Consider the following 23,509-nt stretch of genomic DNA (forward strand, 5'->3'; position numbering starts at 1 on the left):
AGTTTCATGAAGATAGGGTCATAAACGTAAAGATAAATGACCTCTACTTTTCTTGGTGTTCTTTTGTGGTTTATAGGTCATTTAAGAACACAAGGCATTTTAAAAATGGGCCTAGTTATGTGTTACAGCTTTGCGAGTTTTATATAGAACATGTGCATATAGCAAATTTATTTACTACTGTAATAGCAAATTTATTTACTACTGTATACCCAAAAACACCCAAAAATATTGGCGAATATTAATGACTGCCAGATCAATACTTACAGACAATATCTTAATTCTAAAAATATACTAGTATATATATATATATACTTAGCGGTCTGATCAAAGCATAGTCACTTAAAACTAATTCAACTTAGGGAAGGGTGTATACAGTCATATTCATTGAAGGTCTGTTATATTGACTGCAAGTGTAATTCTAAAGTGTTGCTTTTAAAGAAGAAATACAAATAATTTTGAGAACTGAAAAGTTTTAAATGAACTCTATTTAGTGTGACAATTATTGTGTCAAATATGAAAAATTGGAAAAGAAAACACAAACTACAGGTAAACCATTTGATTTTAACATTTTACAACACATGGCTTGTAACTGATTTCTCATAAATATTCTACCGTTCCAATATACATGTAACTATATAATTTTCATTTTTCTACAGCTCTTATTAAGTGGCAGTCATTTTGTATTCTGATCAGAAAATGTTCTTTCTGTAATTTTTTTTTTGTTTGTAAAATCAATTTTTTAAACCTATGTCCTTCATCATCAATACAAAAGTTTCATTGAAACTGCAGGAATTGTTGAAGAAGAAATCCAGCATAAAATTCTTTGTAAGAAAATCCTTCTTTCAACTAATGAACCTTGTCCCAGATCCCAAAAGGTATACATTTATTATAATAAAATCATTTGAGGATGCTTCGAGTCAAATAAGGCTGAATTCTTACTAAAACATTTAATCAAAACCAGCATCACGCCTAGTAAACTACAGAGCTACCTCTTTAAGAGGTACACGGTAAATTGTCGCGATAAAAGAACATCAACAAAGGTGAGGGTCATCATATTTTTTGCATTTTTACAAGCACTGTATCGAATATTAAAAATCGGGGAATGGTAGGCAATGTAGATATGATTTAACTTTACAGAGAACTTTAAGTTCGCTACTTCATTCTTAATTTGTAGTTGTGGTGATGTTTACCAACAAGCTGATTTTGCAGTAAATTTGGCCATTTCGTCATGAAAACACTTTTATTGTCAAATATTTACATTTTAACTAATATAAAGAATCAAACCCAGTAGACATGAGATAGCTGTAAAATATACAATGTTTTTGAAAATAAAATATGTACCGAAAATGGTTCGGGAGTAAAATTATTCACTTTTTATTGCGAGAGATAGCTCTGTCATGAAAGAGGTAGTCATGTCGCTTTAGTGGAAGTGGCTCTGAAACTTGTTTACACTACATATTACACTATATTACATTCAGATTATGATTTTACATATCTGAATAATTATAATGATACCTTAATTGCTTTTCGTTGAGGACACGGCCAGTTTGTTTGTACGTACCAGTAAATAAAATATACTTTGTACAAATATCAGAGCCGCTGTGACTTCATGACACAAGCACGTTCAAATGCATTTATATATAAAAGAATATTAAGTTGCCAAAATATCATAAAATGTGCCGTATCAAGGACCATTATCTCCACGGAAAATCATCAAATCAGAAAATGCCAAAAATATACACAACCAGGCATGATCACTCCTGAAAAGTCTGGCGTTAACCCATCCAGTGGTGTCGTCAAAGTTTGTGACAGACAGACAGATGGATGGACTGACAGGGATGAACAAACAGACAGACAGCACTAAATCAATATTGTTCTGTATCAATGTCTCCCCTAAACTGCATTTATTTAAGTAACTTGCTCACATTTTTATGGTAATTGGAGTTATGTTAAACATTTATTTCAAACATTGTTTTTTTTTAAGTGACATGCAAGCTTCTGCAATTTAACTCTGTTAAAATTTTTATAGGACTTTGAAAGGAGTTCATCACAATATTTTGTGCGCATCTAAATCGCGCATCAAGCGATAACCACGATAAGCAATATTCACGACTCGCCGCAGATGTGCCCAGTTATCGGATATATATTCCTGCAGCGTTCATGCGTTCACAATTTTATCTTTCAAATTTTACCATGTTGAAATCGTAGAGTAATGGTTTTTTATGGCAGAAATAACCGTGGTAAGTTTCTCTCCAAGAAATCCACAATCATGAATCGCAAGTGTTTTGGACAATTCATAAGTGACACAGTACTTCTTCAGTCACACCACAGGATTCGCTCTCAATTTTGGATGATACATGTAATGATACATGTAATGACACTTCCCTTACAGAAGCAAGCCTCTGCGGCGTACATGCTGCGTATTTGCTGTGTATATGCCGCGAACACAGTAGTACGCCAGAGGAGTACATTTTACATACACCGCATGCCGCGTACTATTTCGAAGAGTACACAGCATGTACGCAGGAGGTCACTAGTACACTTCAAGTACGCTTCACAGACTCTGAAAATTTAAGGAGTACACTGCATGTATGCAGGAGGGACTTGTACAAGAAAATAGTACACTGCATGTACACCGCAGATACTTTGAAATTTGTGCAGTACACTTCATATACGCGGGAAAGACTTGTACAATTTCTTTTGGCATTTATACTTTGGGTTTTTTTTATAAGTTAAAGTCTGAAGTAAACTTCATATACACGGGAGGGACTTGTTCATTTTCTTTTGGTGTTTATACTTTTAATTTTTTTAGGTAAAAGTCTGAAGTACACTTCATGCAGGAAGGATTTGTACATTTTTTTTTTTGGAAGCAAGAACTGGATTTCCGAGTAACTTTTATCTTAATAGCATAGAATAGTTCAGATTATTCTGAACAATGAAAATTTGCCAAACTATTTGCAATGTTCATTTGTGAAGCTTACATCTTAGTGATTTCTGAGCTGCACCTTGCATGCAGTATAAATATATATTCTTTTTCATTTTGAATTAATCCTGGAGCTTTCTAACTTGGATAATTAAAAAGCCTTATTTGAACTTCGTTGCATTACATTTTGTAATACATGAAATAATTACCAAGATAATGCCTCAACAGCGCCCGAATGAGAAGAATTAATAGCTCTCACTGTTATTTGAATACTCTTAAGCAAAACACCATTCTATCATGTTTTATAAAGGCTTTAATGCTCATTATGTTAACTCATTAAGGCCTCACCAAATTAAAAAGTTGTTCATCGGATTTGCCGCTCATATATTTTCAGAATGTTTTTGGCTAATTGCGCTCGCCACATTGGAAAAAATCAATCCAAAATTTTTTGGTGCGCTACTTTTTGCGGACGTAAAAGTGTATAAATGCTTATATAATTCCGGTCCTAGATTGTTCTCAGATGGATTTTAATCAAAATGAATACATACTACGCACACATCGTCTATAATAAATCATAACACTTATATTTAGTTGCATTAAAGTTGTTTCCCCTTGATGCAGTTACGCCATTTTCTTCAAATGTTTACCAAATTACATGCCACAAAAATCGATTTATTTCATTGAAAAATGGATGAAGAAAAGCATACTAATTTATTTGATAACATCAATCTACATTATTTTGGTAAGGGTAAATACTTATTGATGCATGTCACTTATCTGTTTTCTGTTTTTTTCTGTCCAAATGATCAGCATTTGCATACGAAAGTTGGTGGGGTAAGGAATTTACATTATCACAGCAGTTTTGCCACAAAAGTACACAGCATGTACGCCACAGGAGTATACAGCATGTATGCAGCAGGAGTACACAGCATGTACGCCGCAGGAGTACACAGCATGTACGCCGCAGGCTCATTTGCATGAGAAAAGTGTATGTGCCGCGTACATGCTGTGTACTATTTCTCCGGTGTACTTCCCGCCTACTAGATTCCTCCAGCGTACATCCTGTGTACTATGTAGTCCACAGCATGTACGCAGCAAGTAGTACGCGGCAGAGCTCATTTGCATGTCAAAAGTGTACTACAAACGTACTATCTGTGTATGTGCGGTGTATATCCTGCGTACTATTTAAAGCCCTTGATTTCAGTACACATCATGTACGCGTCAAATACGCTGTATGTACACAGCAAGAGTACGCGGAAGGCCATTTTCTTCTGTAAGGGTTCTTCAACTCGTAGTGCAATGGTATTTTATGGCAGGAATAACCGTGGTAAGTTTCTCTCCAACAAATCCACAACCACGAATCACAAGCGTTTTGAACAATTAAGTGACACAGTACTTCTTCAGTCACACCACAGGATTCGCTGTCAATTTCGGATGATACATTTAATGATACATGTAATGATACTTCTTCAACTTCAAATAAGATAGTTCCCGGTAAACTCGCCACCAAATGGCATGTCAAGGAAGACGAGTTGTTGAACTTGGACACTTTGCCTCTCAGATGAAATGTGAGGATTGTAAACAGACACTTGATCTGGCTAACACAATCTCGGAAACACGACGGGGCTTTGGATCAATTTTATATGTGACATGCAAATGTGGCCAGCTAAACCAAGTAACCACTAACAAAGCCCATCATACACACACACAAGGTTTACCGGTATTTGATGTGAACACTAAGGCTGCCATTGGAAAGGTTTTTATGGGAATGTGTATTGAAATTAATATCTATCTGCCCTTGACATCAAACCCCTAGGGGGAACCTAGAATTGTAAATAATGAAATGAAATGTATGTGAAAAAAAGTTATTACTAATATGGTATACCCACATTTCTAAATAATGTCAGGGATATAAACTAGATAGTGATTTTTATTTAGGTTCCAGGCTGTCGGAAATAAATGTTTTGTATTAGGCAGTTTAAGGTATTCTTGATACCCACATTATAGGATAAATCCCATTTTCCAGTAATAGCTACCAATAATAAAGACCTGTTCCAGGTTTTACAGTGAGGGGGTATCATAGCAGTAATGTTTAGATTATTCTTTTTTCAAGGTTTTAAACAGAGAAAATGAATAAAAAAGTATTGCAAATTATCATTGTTGTAATTAAGATGTAGCAAAAATATTCTCAATGTTTACTTATATTTTTGAAATTTTGTCTTTTATTCTACACTGCCGCATCGGTGCTCAATACTGAAGGTGTGAAATTATTGGCATTTTTCAAAGTTAACAAATTTTATCTCATCTCCTACAAGATTCTTGCATTTCTATTGCTCAATAGATGTCAGGTAGAGACAGAATATATTCCATATCCTGCTAGTTACATTACAGATATAAATTTTGATTAAAAACATAAATGAGCCGTGCCATGAGAAAACCAACATAGTGGGTTTGCGACCAGCATGGACCCAGACCAGCCTGTGCATCCGCACAGTCTGGTCAGGATCCATGCTGGTCGCTAATGGTTTCTCTAATAACAATAGTCTTTGAAAGCGAACAACATGGATCCTGACCAGACTTCGCGGATGCGCAGGCTGTTCTGGATCCATGCTGGTCGCAAACCCACTATGTTGGTTTTCTCATGGCACGGCTCAAATGGCTACTGCATCGCTAGGGTAACTAAAACAGCTATATATAGATATCATTTATGAGATAAAAAAATTTAGTGTTTTGTTGCCGCTGTCATTTTTCCTATCTAATTTATGTTCATGGAGTTAGTGAAAGTTATATAGAAGAACAGTAACTCTGAACGGCTGCGATTGGCAGGTGGGAATGTTTTTTTAGTTAAATCATCGTAAAGCAAAGGAATTAACAAATTTGTAAGACAGCCGTTTTTTGTAGGATCATTTAATCTATCTGCAATATGATGGAATTAACAGGAAGCAGGACTACAGCCGAAGTTTTAAGACATTTCTGACATCGTAGTATACTCTTTTGACTGGGTTCTTTCATAGATGAAGTTTATTATAACACCAGGCGCTTTACATAAGCTTTTGGCCGTTGAAAAACTACCCCCACTCCCTCACCCCCTAAAATGTTTTTTTTTTATTTCTCAGCTCTTTTTCTTTTATATTTGATGATATTTTAAAGTGTCTCTAAACATAAAACATTCATACAGATTTATCAGTCTTGCATTGCCAACTAGTAACATATGACCGGTCGGTGACTGAAGGTGGAGGCACCAGTGTTCAGAGTTTAAATTGTATTTATCTTAAACATTGCTGGTATCTGAACAGATTCTAACAGATTATGAATCATTAAATTGTAAGAAAATTAATTATGAAAATGTTTATAACATTATGCAATTTGTTGGTTAAGAAAGCAAAAAAAAAAGTGCATAATATATTAGGTGGGTGGGGTATGAAAAAATTAATTTTGAGGGTGAGTCGAAGTTTTTTCATTTTATTAAAAAAACGAGCACGGGTAGATATCGTTTTTTTTGTTTCATATTTTTGGTCGTAGTTCCAGTTTACATAATAGAAAATTTAGAAAAATTCTGTCCACTAGAATTTTCGTATCGTAAGAAACTGAAACTGAAACTGCTTTATTTGATTAAATGCCTAATTTTACACATAGTATATTCACTGGCGTTGTACATTGAATTATACCAGATTTATATAGTGACCAAGGCGCTTTACATAGTTCAAATGCAGCCACACAGGGCGCATAATTCATCCTCTACTAGTACAGACACAGAGCAATCTGACCAGAGGGACAGAGTGCGACAAAGCCCCCACGACAGAGGGATCAGAAATCAGATACAGGCCTATCCGGCTAACTTAGCCTAGCTCGTTTCGAATAGACAGCCTGATTCTTTAACGTGCCCAGTACTGATACACGCAAGGATTGCCTGGGTTCCTGACCAGTACACCTCTAGTTGTGTGGGAAACACAGAAAAGCGTTTCTGAAAATTCCCGAGTAGCTGCCGGGGATCGAACCCCAACCTCAGGATTGGAAGGCCAGTGTGCAAACCACTGAGCTTTCCGTAAGGAAATACTTCCGTTTTTTTTTTTTCATTATCAGCTGTTTCCGACATTTTTCAAATGCAATTTTTATGTGTTGGCAAAACAATGTGTTGACTTTTTATGCATAGTTATAGAGCATTCATTCATTGTTAAATAAAAACTATAACATAAGAATTAATTTTTTAGTAAAAAGTTCTTTTTATTTATTTTATTATGATATTTCAACTTTGGTGGTACTAATAAACTGTGATTATTGAAAAAAAAAAGCTCGGGTATCTATTGTTTTTATTTTCTGTCTTGACTTGTGGTAGACCAATCTATAAATAATATGCAAAATTAGAAAAAAATCTGTCCGCTAGAAAAAATTGTGAAAAACACCTTTGAAAGGAGAATTAAAGTATAAAACACTCCTCTTTCAAATTTAGGTCGATCCATATCACATTACTTATAAACAAGTTTTGAATATATATTATTTCTTTTCATACAAATATTTTTGTGCTTGACTGGCCTGGAGGAAGGCCATATATAAGTCTTTATGAACCATAGAGGGAACTGCGCATGCACTAGGAAAAACATAAACTTTAATTATTATCATTTCAATACAATGTTTGACAAGTAGATCTAAAATCCAAATTTATTAAAGAATAGCTCACTGAATGAATGATTTAAAACTTACAATATAAGGACTATTCTCACAAAGAGTGTATATGTATTCATTGAAGACATAGTGATTCAGCAAGGTGCAGACAGCATTTATTTAAAAAGAGTTTTTGCAGTCGGTAAAATATCTAGAAAAGCTTTCTCGAACTTTAGACATAAACTTGAAATTTGATGTAATGAATAACTGAGTTGGATTTTACAGCAAATCAACACAAAAAAGGCCACATATTGCTGAGAGGAAGTTAAACTGAGGGATGGAAGTTGAAAATTATCACTATAATCATAGTATGTTAAGAATATCAACTGTAAACATAGCAATATAACAATAAATTAAAATTAAATGTAAAGTATTTATGACATGTTCAGGTTTTGATCAAATAGTGTCAACATAAACGGTTTCTGTGTCAAATATTGAACTTCAATATTTTTATTGAAAGTGTTGCAAACAACTCAAAATTTTGAAGATGAAATTTAAATGATTCTGAGAATTTACACTTTTTTCATCAAACCTTCCTTAGAACTGGATCTATTTAGTGTGCCTATAATAAAGTCAAATATCACATGTACAAAAATTGGAAAAGAAAATATAAAATACAGGTAAAAACATTTTTTATTACATCATCATATAAATGAAACACTGCTTGGAAGTGAAAACAAGAGGGTCATGATGACCCTGGATCGCTCACCTGAGTAATATGAGCTACATGTTTCAAATGTCAAACTGATGATTTTTAGAAATTTTTTGGAAGATTTTCCTATGTACATTCAAGTAACCACTGGGGCGGGGCCAATTTTACCCCGGGGGTCATGATTTGAACAAAGTTTGTAAAAGTCTACTAGGCAATGTTACATATCAAATATCTAAGATCTAGGCCTTCTGGTTTATTTTTAGAAAATTTTGAAGATTTTTCTATGAACAATCAAGTAACCCCATGGAGCGGGGTCAATTTGACCCCTGGGGTCATGATTTGAACAAATTTTGTAGAAGTCTACTAGGCAATGCTACATGTCAAATATCTAAGATCTAGGCCTTCTGGTTTATTTTTAGAAAAATTTTCAAGATTTTCCTATGTAAAATCAAGTGACCCCTAGGGCGGGGTCAATTTTGACCCCCGGGGTCATGATTTGAACAATTTTAGTAGAGGTCCACTAGGCAATGCTACATGTCAAATATCTAAGCTCTAGGGCTTCTGGTTTTTGAGAAGAAGATTTTTTAAGATTTTCTTATGTAAAATCAAGTGACCCCTGGGGCGGGGTCAATTTTGACCCCGGGGTCATGATTTGAACAAATTTGGTAGAGGTCCACTAGGCAATGCTTCACACCAAATATCTAAGCTCTAGGGCTTCTGGTTTTTGAGAAGATTTTTAAAGTTTTTCCTTTAGGTTGCCATGGCAACCAGAGTTCTGCATGGAATTCAATTCTTTGAACAACTTTGAAAGGGGGCCACCCAAGGATCATTCCTGTGAAGTTTGGTGTAATTCTGCCCAGTGGTTTTCAAGAAGAACACTTTTTTACAAATTGTTGACGGACGACGGACGACGCACTAAAAATTCCTCTATAAATCAGTCAAGAAATTTAATTCTTTTTACAGACTGTGAAGTGGCATTCATTCTGTACAATCTGATCAGACCATGTTCACTGTCCTGATCGAGATAAGGCACAGATTTTCCGGAATTCAGGTTTGAAGGTACTATATGCCTCCAGAGTGTCTGGCTGAATTTTGAATCGGAAGTTTGTCCTTTTCTTACCGTTTTCCCGCTTCTTACTTTCCATCAAAGACAGTGTTAAAACACTTAAATGCCATTAAACTTCTGTAAAAGATGCAAGTCTGTTTAGCTTGATTATTTTTTGCTGAAAATGTTAGATGGAAGGAAATGGTTGTAAGAAGTGAGAAAATAGTTAAAAAAGGACCAGCCCCAGATCGATTTCAAAACCCATTTACACCTAAAATACTAAATGCAAGATCGGGCGAGTACATGCAATCAAAAGTATAACTATATTTGATTTGTTAACAACCAGTATTGCACATGGTTCTGCGGGGTTACAAACGAAAGTCTAAGGCGTAAAAAAATTTTTTTTGTTTCCGGTATCCCGACCTACACTAAATTTTTGGCCTGACCCTAAATGTTTTTATACATTTGGAGAAAATTTTTTCCAACTTTTTAACAGAAAGTTGCAAAACTGCACTTTTTATGCTTTAAACATGATAAGTGATGTTAGAAATCAACTTACTGATGCTCTGAAGACATAACCCCCCTTATTTGTATTCATTTTTGACGCAAAATTGATTTCCGAAAAAAATAACATATAAAAAAAATATATTTTCTAACCTACCTACCCTAATGTTTTTGAGCATGTTACCAGAAACAAAGAATTTGTTTTCAGGCCTAATTAGATAAATACATACCTTTTCATAGGTTTACCATTTGCCATCTTGGTTTTCTACATGATAGTGATGTTCTTTCTACAAAATATCAGTACATATCTGTTTGTATTTTTTCATCTTCATGCAGTAAATGTTTTATTGAAATATAATCCAAGGTAGGCCTAAAGTTTTTCAAAGGAAAATCCTTTTTAACTCTTATGTGTCAAGTCCTAGGCCACAAAATGTATATCAAATTTTAAAGCCATATAGCATAAGACGATCACACTCAGTTTAAGCAAAACAAAATGGCAGACTACGAGCCTGATATTCCATGGGCGTACCTGGGGTGATTTTGAGCTGTATGCCAGATATGAGCAGCATAGCTACGAACCAAGTAGAGATGCTGGTGAAGGAGGAGGCGGATTGGGTTTTTGGGGCCTCTCCTTCAAAAAGTTGAAACAAGAGTGCCAGAATGTCACATTATTATATATGCTCGTCACAGAAAATTTCTTCACACAAGCACCTGTATTTGTAAATGAAATTTTAATTTTGTGGTTGTTTTATAGTAATTATTGTAATTCTTTTGTTTTTCTAAGTCCACAACAAAACAACTCCTTACCAGGTAGAGATACCTTAAATTAAAATACACCTAAAATTTGAAAGTAACATCTATGTTGTACCACAGAAAAGTGGTCTTGGTTTTTCCCTACGGTCAATAATAAAAAGTTACAATATAAGTTATTTATAGTAACAACTAAGGGAAGTTAATCTTTAGAAAAAAAAATGTAGGTCCACACAGAAATCCTTACCAGGTAGAGATAGGTCAAAATACACCTCAAAATTGGATGTAACATGCATGTTGTACTAAAGAAAAGTGGTCTTGATTTTTCCCAACAACTAGTAACGAAAAAGTTACAATATATATTTTTTATTTGGTAAAATTTTCTCAGAGAAAAATTATTTCAATAAAATTCAGAGTTTGATAATGAAATTGTGCGATCTAATTTTCTTTCTTTCCTTCCACATTATTACATTGAAAGGGAATTAATAACATATTTTCCCCAAATTTTATTCAGAGTATTCATTCTCAAATATTCATAAAGAAATGTTTCTATTTGAACTGTTAGAGTGTAACCAAAGAAATACTAGTATATAGAGTTTAACCAAAGTAACCAAACACATCTCTTGCCATTTTTTTTATAATTTATTATGGGAACGCCCCTGCCAGGCGGGCGGGCGGCATCCACAGACTCGATTTTTCCCTACGTCTAGTAATGAAAAAGTTACAATATAAGCTATTTATAGTAACAACAAAGGGAAGTAATTCTACAGAAGGGAACTGCGCAAGACACTTCGTCTCATGATGGTGTATAACTGTGCCAAGTTACATCAAAATCCCTCTATGCATGAAGAAGATATGCTCCGGACAAAGCTTTCATTCTTGTATCCTTTGACCTCTAAGTGTGACCTTGACCTTAAACCTAGGGACCTGGTTCTTGCGCATGACACTCCGTCTCATGATGGTGAACAATTGTGCCAACTTTCATCAAAATCCCTCCATGCATGTAGAAGATATGCTAACCCTAACCTAACCCTAACCCTATTTTTAGTAACAATGACCTTGACCTTGATCCCAGAAACCCCAAAATCAATCCCAAGCTACAACTTTATATAAGTTTTCTATACACCAAGTTTCATCATGATAGCTCATTCCTAAGTTAAGTTATTGACCCGAAACCCTTTTTTTATTTTAAGTAACAGTGATCTTAACCTTGACCCTAGAAACCCCAAAATCAATCCCAGCCTTTGTCTTGATATAAGCTACATACAAACCAAGTTTTATTCAAATATCTTTACCGAAACAAAAGTTATTGACCGGAAACACCAGTTTGACGCCGCCACCCATCCGCCCGCCCGCCCACCTGCCCGCCCGCCCGACCAACGACATACCCCAATCTAATAACTCATTAAAGAAAAATTTGGGGTAAAAAAATAAAAGTGAAAAAAACAAAAAAAAAACATTTTCAATGTTTATATCCCTGTGACGTTAACCTTTGACCCTGAAATCAAAGGGGGTCAGGTACACATCAAGACCAACATACCTATGAAGTTTCAAGGTCCTAGGTGAAATACTTGTCCAAATATTGAGCGGAAACCATTTTCGATGTTTGACCTTGACCTTTGACCCAGTGACCCCGAAATCAATAGGGGTTATGTACAGGTCAAGTATAACATACCTTTAGTTACATAAGTTTCAAGGTCCTAGGTGAAATATTTGTCCAGATATTGAGTGAACAAAAGGGTTAACATGTTCAGGTCACTGTGACCTTGACCTTTAACCTAGTGACCCTGAAATCGATTGGGGTCATATACACATCAAGACCAACATATCTATGAAGTTTCAAGGTCCTAGGTGAAATATTTGTCCAGATATTGAGTGAACAAAAGGGTTAACATGTTCAGGTCCCTGTGACCTTGACCTTTAATTTAGTGACCTTAAAATCAAGAGGGTTAATGTACACATCAAGACAAACATATTTATGAAGTCCTAGGTGGAATACTTGTCCAGATATCGTGCAGAAACGATTTTCAAATGTTCAGGTCACTGTGACCTTGACCTTTGATCCAGTGATCTTAAGTATCAAGACCAACATACCTGTGAAGTTTCAAGGAGTATAATTTCTGCTATCTTCTATTTTAAATGTATAGACCGGGCCTAAAATCTATTCTCAATCTAAGACAGTGTATTACTTCTGTTATTTGATCCTATTTACAATGTGTAGATGGGGCTTTAAATCCATAAAAAGAGTATAATTTTTGCTATTCCCTTCTACATGTATTTTCAATCTGTAGACTGGACCTTAAATCAGTACTCTTAAGATACAGTATATTTTCTGCTATTCCTTTATATTTTTAATGTGTAGATGGGGCTAAAACAGAGTATAATTTCTGCTATTCACTAGCTTCTTTTTTCAATATTTAGACAGATCCTAAAATTCATACTCCTAAGATACAGTATTTTCTGCTATCATTTATATTTTCAATATTTAGGCAGATCCTAAAATTCATACTCCTAAGATACAGTATAATTTCTGCCATTCATTTATATTTTCAGTGTATAGACTTAGCCTAAAATCCATACTCTATGTAAGATAGAACTGAATATAATTTCTACTATTCCCTTTTTGCCCTGTGAGGTCACTTCATAATGTAAAAGACTTGTGAGGAGTTCAAAGCATTAATTTTGCCTTAGTAGTTTCTGAAACATCCGTTTATAATAATAATAAAAACAACAAAATTTCAATGTGTAGACTGGTCCAAATTCCATACTCTTATCTTAGGTAGAGTACAGTTTGAAGTCCTGCCTCCTTATCTGTTTTAACGATTTCAAACAAGCCATGATTACACTCAACTTGTTATAATCCATGTGGAACTAGAGCTATCACTAAAGGTGATGAATGTACCCCCCGCATGCACTGACACAGTACATTGCAATCTGACGCACACAAGAATGCATAATTATGTGGACTGTATGTATATAGACTGTATGTATACAGTTTAGTAACAAAAAACAAAGTCCCATAACTATGCAGAATATTTATCTAAAAGAAAATAACATACACCATGCACAACTAGGGTTGGTACTGATCACTTGTGTGAAGTTTCATTAAATTGTGTGCAAGGGTTCGGAAGATTAGGCACGCACAAGACTGCATATGCAGACTGTATGTACATAGTATGTTAACAAGAAACAAAGTCCCATAACTCTGCAATTTTTGTCACTGAAAGAACCTAACATGCCCCATGCACAACTATTGTTGTTACTAATCACTTGTGTGAAGTTTCGTTAAATTGTGTCAAGGGGATGAGGAGAGATTGTGTCTATGTATATAGTTTAGTAACAAAAAACAAAGTCCCGTAACTCTGCAAAAAATTTTTCTGAAAGAACCTAACATGCCCCATGCACAACTACTGTTGTTACTGGTCACTTGTGTCAAGTGGATGAGGAGAGATGGTGCGCACAAGATTGTGTCTATGTATATAGTATAGTAACAAAAAACAAAGTCCCATAACTCTGCAATTTTTTTTTCTGAAAGAACCTAACATGACCCATGCACAACTACTGTTGTTACTGATCACTTGTGTGAAGTTTCATTAAATTGTGTCAAGTGGATGAGGAGAGATGGTGCGCACAAGATTGTGTCTATGTATATAGTATAGTAACAAAAAACAAAGTCCCATAACTCTGCAATTTTTTTTTCTGAAAGAACCTAACATGCCCCATGCACAACTACTGTTGTTACTGATCACTTGTGTGAAGTTTCATTAAACTGTGTCAAGGGGATGAGGAGAGATGGTGCGCACAAGATTGTGTCTACGGACGGACAGACAAACAGACAGACAGACGGACAGACAGACAGACAGACAACCTGAAACCAGTATACCCCCTCTTACAACTTTGTTGTCGGGGGGTACAAAAATTCACCTGGACAATACCGTTATGAAACTATTTTGCTAAACATATTTTTTAGTTTGTTAATCTAGTAAAATGATATTTTCAGATTTCAACATGAAAGATGATGAGTTTAAATTCTACAGACTTGTGAAGTGTGAGAAAGAAGTGGTCCAACTGGCCCTTCAGGAGTTGTTTGAGTTCCTTTGGAATCTAAAATACCCTGAAACTCCATGGGCCAAAAATGCAGCAAGTGTAAAACTGTTTGAAGAAAAAGAAGATGAGCACTTTCAAAACAGCTTGCACGGATTGTCTCTCAAAGAAAAGTGGAGAAAAATTCAGAATAGAAACGGAATCCAAAGCACTTTCAGAGACAATGAGTGGAAAAGCTATGACTGGGATATCAGCAAGTTTGCATATGCTTTAGTAGACTCAAAACTCTTTGAACTAGATGTAACCGATGAGACAGGTATGCCAGTCAGTGAGCACATTGTCAAGATAAAAGACATTCGTAATGGAATTGCTCATTTTACAAAAACTAACTGTGACACCATTTACTTTGAAAAAACTTTAAAGTCAATAGAAGACCACATCAAAGCATTAGAACTAGTAAAACTGAATGTATCTCCATACATAGAAAAATTACAGGCAATAAAAACAGAGGAAAAACCTGTTTCAGCCCAAGTATGCTTTGAAATGAGAACAGAGTTTGAAAAGTTGAAATGCTCACAACAGGTCTATGAAGAAAGGGAGAAGAGATACTTAGCGCAAGAAAAACTGACTGTAGCAGAAAGAGAAAAGCATTCCAAGGAATTAGAGAATGCATTACTGAAGCAGGAAGTTGGGAGACTTCAGTCTGAAAATGCATTACTGAAGCAAAGACTGCACAAACGAGAGTCAGGTATTACTCTACGGAAACGTAAGCATTCTGAAAATCTGGAAGAATTTCAGAAACTAAAATCTGAAAAACTGGACTTATATAACAGAGTTAAAAAAAGTACAGAACAGACGAATTTTAATAGCCTAAGATGTAAACGCAATGGGATTATGAAGGTAAAAGCTTATTTCTTGAGGACATTTGGGACTGCACTGAATTTCAACCATTAGGCTTAATTTACCTATTTCTAAATTGCTTTAAATCTCTCCTTGCAATTTCAAAAGAAACAAGAGCTGTCACTACACTGTCACTACTAGTGACAAATGCCCCCAAAGCAAGCCAAAGAATGCTACAATTGTCTGCACAAAATATGCCAAAATAGATTAGATATGAATCATATTGTGACCTTGACCTTGACCTGAAAGACCCGGGTCATAAGCGCGACACATTTCAATATGGTTAACATGCCAAGTAACATGACCAGACAAACAAGAGGGCCAAGATGGCCCTAGGTCATCCACCTGAGAAACACACCATAACAGTGTAAACATGTTTGACCTGGTGATTTCAAGGAAACAAATATTCTGGCTAATTTTCATTAAAATTGGACCAAAAATGTGGTCTCTTGAGTTTAAACAATTATTTTTTCAGATATGACCTAGTGACCTAGTTTTTTTTATCAAAGATGACCCATATTCAAACTTGACCTAGATTTTATCAAGGCAATCATTCTGACCAATTTCCATGAAGATCAATTGAATAAAGTCTCTATCGCATACACAAGGTTTTTCTTTGATTTGACCTAGTGATCTACTTTTTGACTCCAGATGACCCATATTCAAGCTCGACCTAGATTTCATCAGGGCAATCATTCTGATATAAATTTATGAAGATCAATTGAAAAATACAGCCTCTATTGCATACACAAGATTTTTCTTTGATTTGACCTAGTGACCTAGTTTTTTAACCAAGATGACCCATATTCAAACCTGACCTAGATTCCATCAAGGCAATCATTCTGACCAAATTTCATGAAGATCAATTGAACAAGAGGGCCAAGATGGCCCTAGGTCGCTCACCTGAGAAACACACCATAACAGTGTAAACATGTTTGACTTAGGGATTTCATGGAAACAAATATTCTGGCCAATTTTCATTAGAATTGGACCAAAAATGTGGTCTCTTGAGTTTAAACAAGTATTTTATTTGATATGACCTAGTTTTTGACCCAAGATGACCCATATTCAAATCTGACTTAGATTTCACTAAGGCAATCATTCTGACCAAATTTCCATGAAGATCAATTGAAAAATACAGCTTCTATCGCATACACAGGGTTTTTCTTTCAGTTGACCTAGTGACCTTCTTTTTGACCACAGATGACCCATATTCTCACTCGACCTAGATTTTATCAAGGCAATCAATCTGACCAAAATTCATAAAGATAAATTGAAAAATACAGCCTCTATCACATACACAAGGTTTTTCTTTGATTTGACCTAGTGACCTAGTTTTTGACCCCATATGACCCATATTCTAACCTGACCTAGATTTCATCAATGCAATCATTCTGACCAAATTTCATGATGATCAATTGAAAAATACAGCCTCTATCACATACACAAGGTTTTTCTTTGATTTGACCTAGTGACCTAGTTTTTGACCCCAGATGACCCATATTCTAACCTGCCCTAGATTTTATCAAAGCAATCATTCTGACCAAAATTCATAAAGATCAATTGAAAAAGACAGCCTCTATCGCATACACAAGGCTTTTCTTTCATTTAACCTAGTGACCTAGTTTTTGACACATTTTCGAACTTGGCCTTGATTTTATCAAGGTAATCATTCCGACCAAATTTCATGAAGATCAGTTGAAAAATACAGCCTCTATCGCATACACAATGTTTTTCTTTAATTTCCCCTAGTGGCATAGTTTTTGACCCCAGATGACCCTTTTTCAAATTCGGCCTAGATTTCATCAAGGTTATCATTCTGACAAAATTTCATGAAGATAAGTTGAACAAGAGCTGTCTCCATAGGATGACACATGCCCCCGATGGCACTTTGAATGAATAGTTATGGCCGATGTTAGAGTTTAGGACCTTTGACCTACGGAGCTGGGACTTGGGCGCAACACGTCGTCTTACTGTGTCACACATTCATGCGTAGTTATTTTAAAATCCATGCATGAATGACAAAGATATGGACCGGACACGCCCATCAATGCACTATCATGAAAAATGTCCAAGTGTGCCCTTGACCTTTGAGCTACTGACCTGGGTCTTGTGCGCGACACGTCGTCTTACTGTGGTACACATTCGTGCCAAGTTATTTGAAAATCCATTCATCGATGACAAAGATATGGACCGGACATGCCCATCAATGCACTATCCTTTAAAGTCTAAGTGTGACCTTGACCTTTGAGCTACGGACCTGGGTCTTGCGCGCGACAAGTCGTCTTACTTTGGTACACATTCATGCCAAGTTATTTGAAAATCCATCCATCGATGACAAAGATATGGACCGGACACGCCCATCAATGCACTATCCTTTAATGTCTAAGTGTGACCTTGACCTTTGAGCTACGGACCTGGGTCTTGCGCGCGACACGTCATCTTACTGTGGTACACATTCATGCCAAGTTATTTGAAAATCCATCCATCAATGACAAAGATATGGACCGGACACGCCCATCAATGCACTATCTTTTAATGTCTAAGTGTGACCTTGACCTTTGAGCTACGGACCTGGGTCTTGCGCGCGACACGTCGTCTTACTGTGGTACACATTCATGCCAAGTTATTTGAAAATCCATCCATCGATGACAAAGATATGGACCGGACACGAAAATTGCGGACAGACTGACAGACTGACAGACCGACAGACTGACAGACCGACAGACCGACAGACCGACAGACGGACAGACGGTTCAAAAACTATATGCCTCCCTTGGGGGGCATAAAAATACAGCCTCTATGGCATACACAAGCTAAATGTTGACAGATGACAGACGTCGGACGACAGACAGACGCCAGACACCGAGCGATCACAAAAAATCACCTGAGGTAAGCTAAAAATACAGTCTCTATCACATACACAAGGTTTTTCTTTGATTTGACCTTGTGACCTAGTTTTTGACCCAAGATGACCCATTTTCAAACTTGGCCTAGATTTCATCAAGGTTATCATTCTGACAAAATTTCATGAAGACCAGTTGAAAAATACAGCCTCTACTGCATACACAAGGTTTTTCTTTGATTTGACCTAGTCGCCTAGTTTTTGACCCCAGATGACCCATTTTTGAACTCGGCCTAGATTTAATCAAGGTAATCATTCTGACAAAATTTCATGAAGATCAATTACAGCCTCTATCGTATACACAAGATATTTCTTTGATTTGACCTAGTTTTTGAGGTCAAAAGTTTGCTGGATGTAATCCTTTGGGCATAAAACTACTGGCCTGATTTGAAAATAATTTTATTTAAAGTAACTAAGAAATTTTCAACTATATTTTTCTCATAATTCTTTTGACTGATCTTGATTATGATTTTATTTTGAATGGGATATGCTTATTGTAATAAGCTTAGCTTTCAAAAATTAAATGCAGTTAATTGAAATGTGAGCTTGAAGTTTAACTGGAACGAAATATTGTCTTTGAGTGGTTTGGCGCCAGGTGTTGCTGATTAACATGTACATTTGAACTTAAAAGAACAGATGTCCTTAAGAGAACACAGGTAAGATATCTTGAACATGGCTGAGGGCAAGGTTTGTGCAGTCACAACTTAACATGTTGAAGGTTTGAACATTTAAAAAAAAAAAAAAAAAAAAGGAATGGAAATATAATTATATATGTATATATTTATTTTTTTAGGGGGTGGGGGTGCAGGGGAACGGGAGAGGAAACAAAATTTCACATAATATTGATGGAAAATTAAAAATGAAAAAAAAAAAAAAGGGTGAAGTTGGGGGGCAGAGGATGCATGATTAGTGGTGGGCATGACTGTATGGAGGAGTGAGGTGGGGGAACTTGCATGTTGATAAATAATCATGGAAGGTTTGAAAAAAAATCTAAAATAAGAAATGAAAAAAAAAATAATTATTATTTCTTTTTTTTGGGGGGGAAGTGGGGTTGGGAGGGGGAGGGGGTGTGACCAAGGCAAGTGGGTGACCAGGTGTAGGTGCGCAACTTCACATGTTTCTAATAAATGTTCACAGAAAAGAATGAAATAAATTTAATGAAATTCTGCCGAATGGTAAGTTTGTTTTGTACAAATATGTGGATTTCTTTTGGGGGGGTTTGGGGGGGGGGGGGGGGGGTTCGGATGGGGAGAGAGTGTGATCAAGGCAAGTAGGTGATGAGGTGTGGGTGCGTAACTTCACATGTTTATAATAAATGTTCACAGAAAAGAATGAAAGAAATTTAATGAAATTCTGCCAAATGGTAAGTTTGTTATGTACAAATATGTGGATTTTTAGACAATTAAAGGGCAATAACTCCAAAATCCGTACAAAATTGTGTGTGCACAACCACATTATAGTGCTCTAAATTCTGTTAAAGTTTCATAGTTCAAGGTCAAATATATCAAAAGTTATGATGCAGAAATTGCCATATCTATAGATCTAAAGTACCCTATATTATAGTTAACACTAGAAACTTCTAAGGGCCATAACTCTGGTGTTACTTAGGCAATCTGTCTGAAACTTGATGGGCCCCATAACCTCATAGTGGTGAACATGTTTATGAAGTTTGTCTGAAAAAAATTTTTTTTTTTTTTTGAGGGGGGGGGGGGTCGGGGGGGGGGGGTGATCAAGGTAAGGGGGTGACCAGGTGTGGGTACACAACTTCACATGTTTACAATAAATGTTCATGGAAAAGAATGAAAGAAATTTAATGAAATTCTACCAAATGGTAAGTTTGTTATGTACAAATATGTGGATTTTTATACAACTAAAGGGCAATAACTCTAAATTTACAAATAAATCCAAACGAAATTGTGTGTACACAACCACATTATGGTGATCTAAATTCTGTTTAAGTTTCATAGTTCTAGGTGAAGTATATCAAAAGTTATGATGCAGAAATTGCCATATTTATAGTACCCTATATAGTTAACACTAGAAACTTCTAAGGGCCAAAACTCTGGTGTTACTTGGGCAATCTGACTGAAACTTTACGGGCTGCAAGAACTCATAGTGGTAAACATGTATATGAAGTTTTAAATAAATATTCCCAACCATTTCCTAGATACGGACGGACGGAAGGACAGAAAGACGGACGGACGGAAAGACGGACGGAAGGATGGACGGACAACACCAAAACTATATCCCTCCGACTTTCGTCGGGGGATAATAAAAAATTCTTACAAGGTACAGATATGTCAAAATACACCTAAAAATTTGAGGTACCATCCATGTTGTACCACAGGAAAGTGGTCTCGGTTTTTCCCTACGGCCAATAATAATAAAGTTACTTAATAAGCTATTTATAGTAACATAAAAGGGAAGTTACTGAAAAAAATTATTGTAGGTCAACAAAAGAAGGATCTGCCAAATAAAAACAAGAGCACTGCAATCGACGCAAATGCAGAGCAATATACACATACAAGAGGGCCATCATGGCCCTATATCGCTCAGCTGTTATCACTGCACTTGAGGACAAGAAGGTCCTCAGAAAAAATATCTAAGTCCAAAGGACAGGAACAACAAAGGGAAGAAATTTAACCGAAAAGAAAAAAAATTCTTACAAGGTACAGACATGTAAAAATACACCTAAAAATTGGAGGTACCATCCATGTTGTACCACAGAAAAGTGGTCTTGGTTTTTCCCTACGGCCAATAATAAAAAAGTTACTAAAAATAAGCTATTTATAGTAACGTAAAAGGGAAGTAATTAAAAAAAAATTATTGTAAGTGAACAAAAGAAGGATCTGCCAAATAAATCTGTTGACATAAATGAAATTTCAGATCAGTATCTTCATTAGTTACAGAGATATACCCATTTTAATTTGAAATAAAGGGAGGTAATTTGACATAAAATCAGTCCATAGTTATCTACCCTGATTGGCTCAGTCCAACTAATGACAATAATGAAATTTCAAATAAGTCCTATAAGTACTTACGGATATAAATCCATTTTGATTACAATCAGGGGAGGTAATCAGATATTAAATAACTCTGGAACCTACGATTGGATCTGATTTGTCATGGAATCCAAGATTTATTGTTGTTGAAGATATTTTGGAATTTTGTATCAAATAAAACCATAAATGAAGTCTCTATATGGCTGCAAAAGCCAAAATAGCCAATTTTGGACCTTTAAGGGGCCATAACTCTGGAACCCATGAAGGAATCTGGCCAGTTCAAGGAAGGAAACAAGATCTTGTGGTGATACAAGTTGTGTGCAAGTTTGGTTAAAATCCAATCAAAAATGAAGCTGCTATTGTGCAGACAAGGTCAAAATAGCTAATTTTGACTCTTTCAGGGGCCATTACTCTGGAACCCATTATGGGATCTGGCCGGTTCATGAAAGGAACCGAGATCTTACGGTGACACAAGTTTTGTGCAAGTTTGATTAAATTCAAATCATAAACGAAGCTGCTATTGTGCAGACAAGGTCAAAAAGCTAATTTAGGCCCTTTCAGGGGCCATAACTCTGGAAACCGTTATGGGATCTGGTCAGTTCCAGAAAGGAATAGAGATCTTATGGTGACACAAGTTATGTGGAAGTTTGATTAAAATCAAATCATAAATGAAGCTGCTATGGTGCAGACAAGGTCAAAAAAGCTAATTGTGGCCCTTTCAGGGGCCATAACTCTGGAACACATAATGGGATCTGGTCGGTTCAAGAAAGGAACTGAGATCTTATGGTGACACAAGTTTTCTGCAAGTTTAATTAAATTCAAATCATAAATGACGCTGCTATTGTGCAGACAAGGTCAAAATAGCTAATTTTGGCCCTTTCAGGGGCCATAACTCTGAAACCCATAATGTAATCTGGCCAGCTGAAGAAAGGAACCAAGATCTTATGGTGATAAAAGTTTTCTGCAAGTTTGGTTAAATTCAAATCATAAATGAAGCTGCTATTGTGCAGACAAGGTAAAAATAGCTAATTCTGACCCTTTCAGGGGCCATAACTCTGGAACCCATGAAGGAATCTGACCAGTTCAAGGAAGGAACCAAGATCTCATGGTGATACAAGTTGTGTGCAAGTTTGGTAAAAATCAAATCATAAATGAAGCTGCTATTGTGCAGACAAGGTCAAAATAGCTAATTTTGGCCCTTCAGGGGCCATAACTCTGGAACCCATAATGGGATCTGGCCGGTTCAACAAAGGAACCAAGATCTTATGGTGATACAAGTTATGTGCAAGTTTGGTTAAAATAAAATCATAAATGAAACCACTATCGTGCAGACAAGAAATTGTTGATGCACAAAAATAGCAAATTCTGGCCCTTTAAGGGGCAATTACTCTAGAACCCATGATGGGATCTGGCCAGTTTTTGAAAGGAACTGAGATATCATGCCAATACAAGTTTTGTACAAGTTTGATCAAAACTGCTTACAAAATGTGGTCTCTATCTTGTTCACAAGAAATTGTGGACGGACGGACGGACGTCCTGACGACGGACGAAGGGTGATAACAAAAGCTCACTCTGTCACTACGTGACAGGTGAGCTAAAAATACAGCCTCTATCGCATACACAAGCTAAATGTTGACAGACAGACGACAGACAGACAGACAGACGCCAGACATCGAGGGATCACAAAAACTCACCGGTGAGTTAAAAACAGACCATGTTCACCTTTGACTTCTAAGTGTGACCTTGACCTTGGAGCTAGAAGTCTGGGTCTTGTGCATGACACATCACCTCTTTATACCATGTAATTTTAAAATTTCTTCATCAATGGCAGAGTTATGGACCGGACAAGAAACAGACCATGTTAACCTTTAACGTCTAAGTGTGAATTTGACCTTGGAGCTAGGGGTCTGGACCTTGCACATGACATGTCACCTTATTATGGGAAACATTTATGCCAAGTAATTTCAAAATCCCTTGATGAATGACAGAGTAATGGACTGGACATGAAACAGACCCTGTTAATCTTTGACTTCTAAGTGTGACCTTGACCTTGGAGCTAGGAGATGGGTCTTGAGCATGACAAATCAACTCATTATGGTAAACATTTATGCAAAGTTATTTC

The 23,509-nt window shown here is 36.1% G+C and overlaps 1 protein-coding gene across 5 annotated transcripts in view; it reads left to right on the plus strand.

Moving 5' to 3' along the window:
- Nucleotides 1–334: 334 nt before the first annotated feature.
- Nucleotides 335–23,509, plus strand: part of LOC123542025 (uncharacterized) — a 44,893-nt gene continuing 21,718 nt past the window's right edge. Inside the window, exons 1-3 of one of the 5 annotated variants that reach the window (XM_053531381.1) lie at nucleotides 335–546; nucleotides 9,201–9,288; nucleotides 14,537–15,480. In XM_053531381.1, coding sequence (XP_053387356.1) covers nucleotides 14,545–15,480 — 936 coding nt within the window. In that variant the 5' untranslated portion in view covers nucleotides 335–546; nucleotides 9,201–9,288; nucleotides 14,537–14,544. Of the gene's footprint in view, nucleotides 547–7,409; nucleotides 8,206–9,200; nucleotides 9,289–14,536; nucleotides 15,481–23,509 lie in introns of those variants that run through there. The other 4 variants (XM_053531385.1, XM_053531383.1, XM_053531382.1 and 1 more) reach the window with 4 other exon arrangements.

This window comes from Mercenaria mercenaria, chromosome 19 (assembly GCF_021730395.1).
Source record: "Mercenaria mercenaria strain notata chromosome 19, MADL_Memer_1, whole genome shotgun sequence".
NCBI classification, from domain to species: domain Eukaryota; kingdom Metazoa; phylum Mollusca; class Bivalvia; order Venerida; family Veneridae; genus Mercenaria; species Mercenaria mercenaria.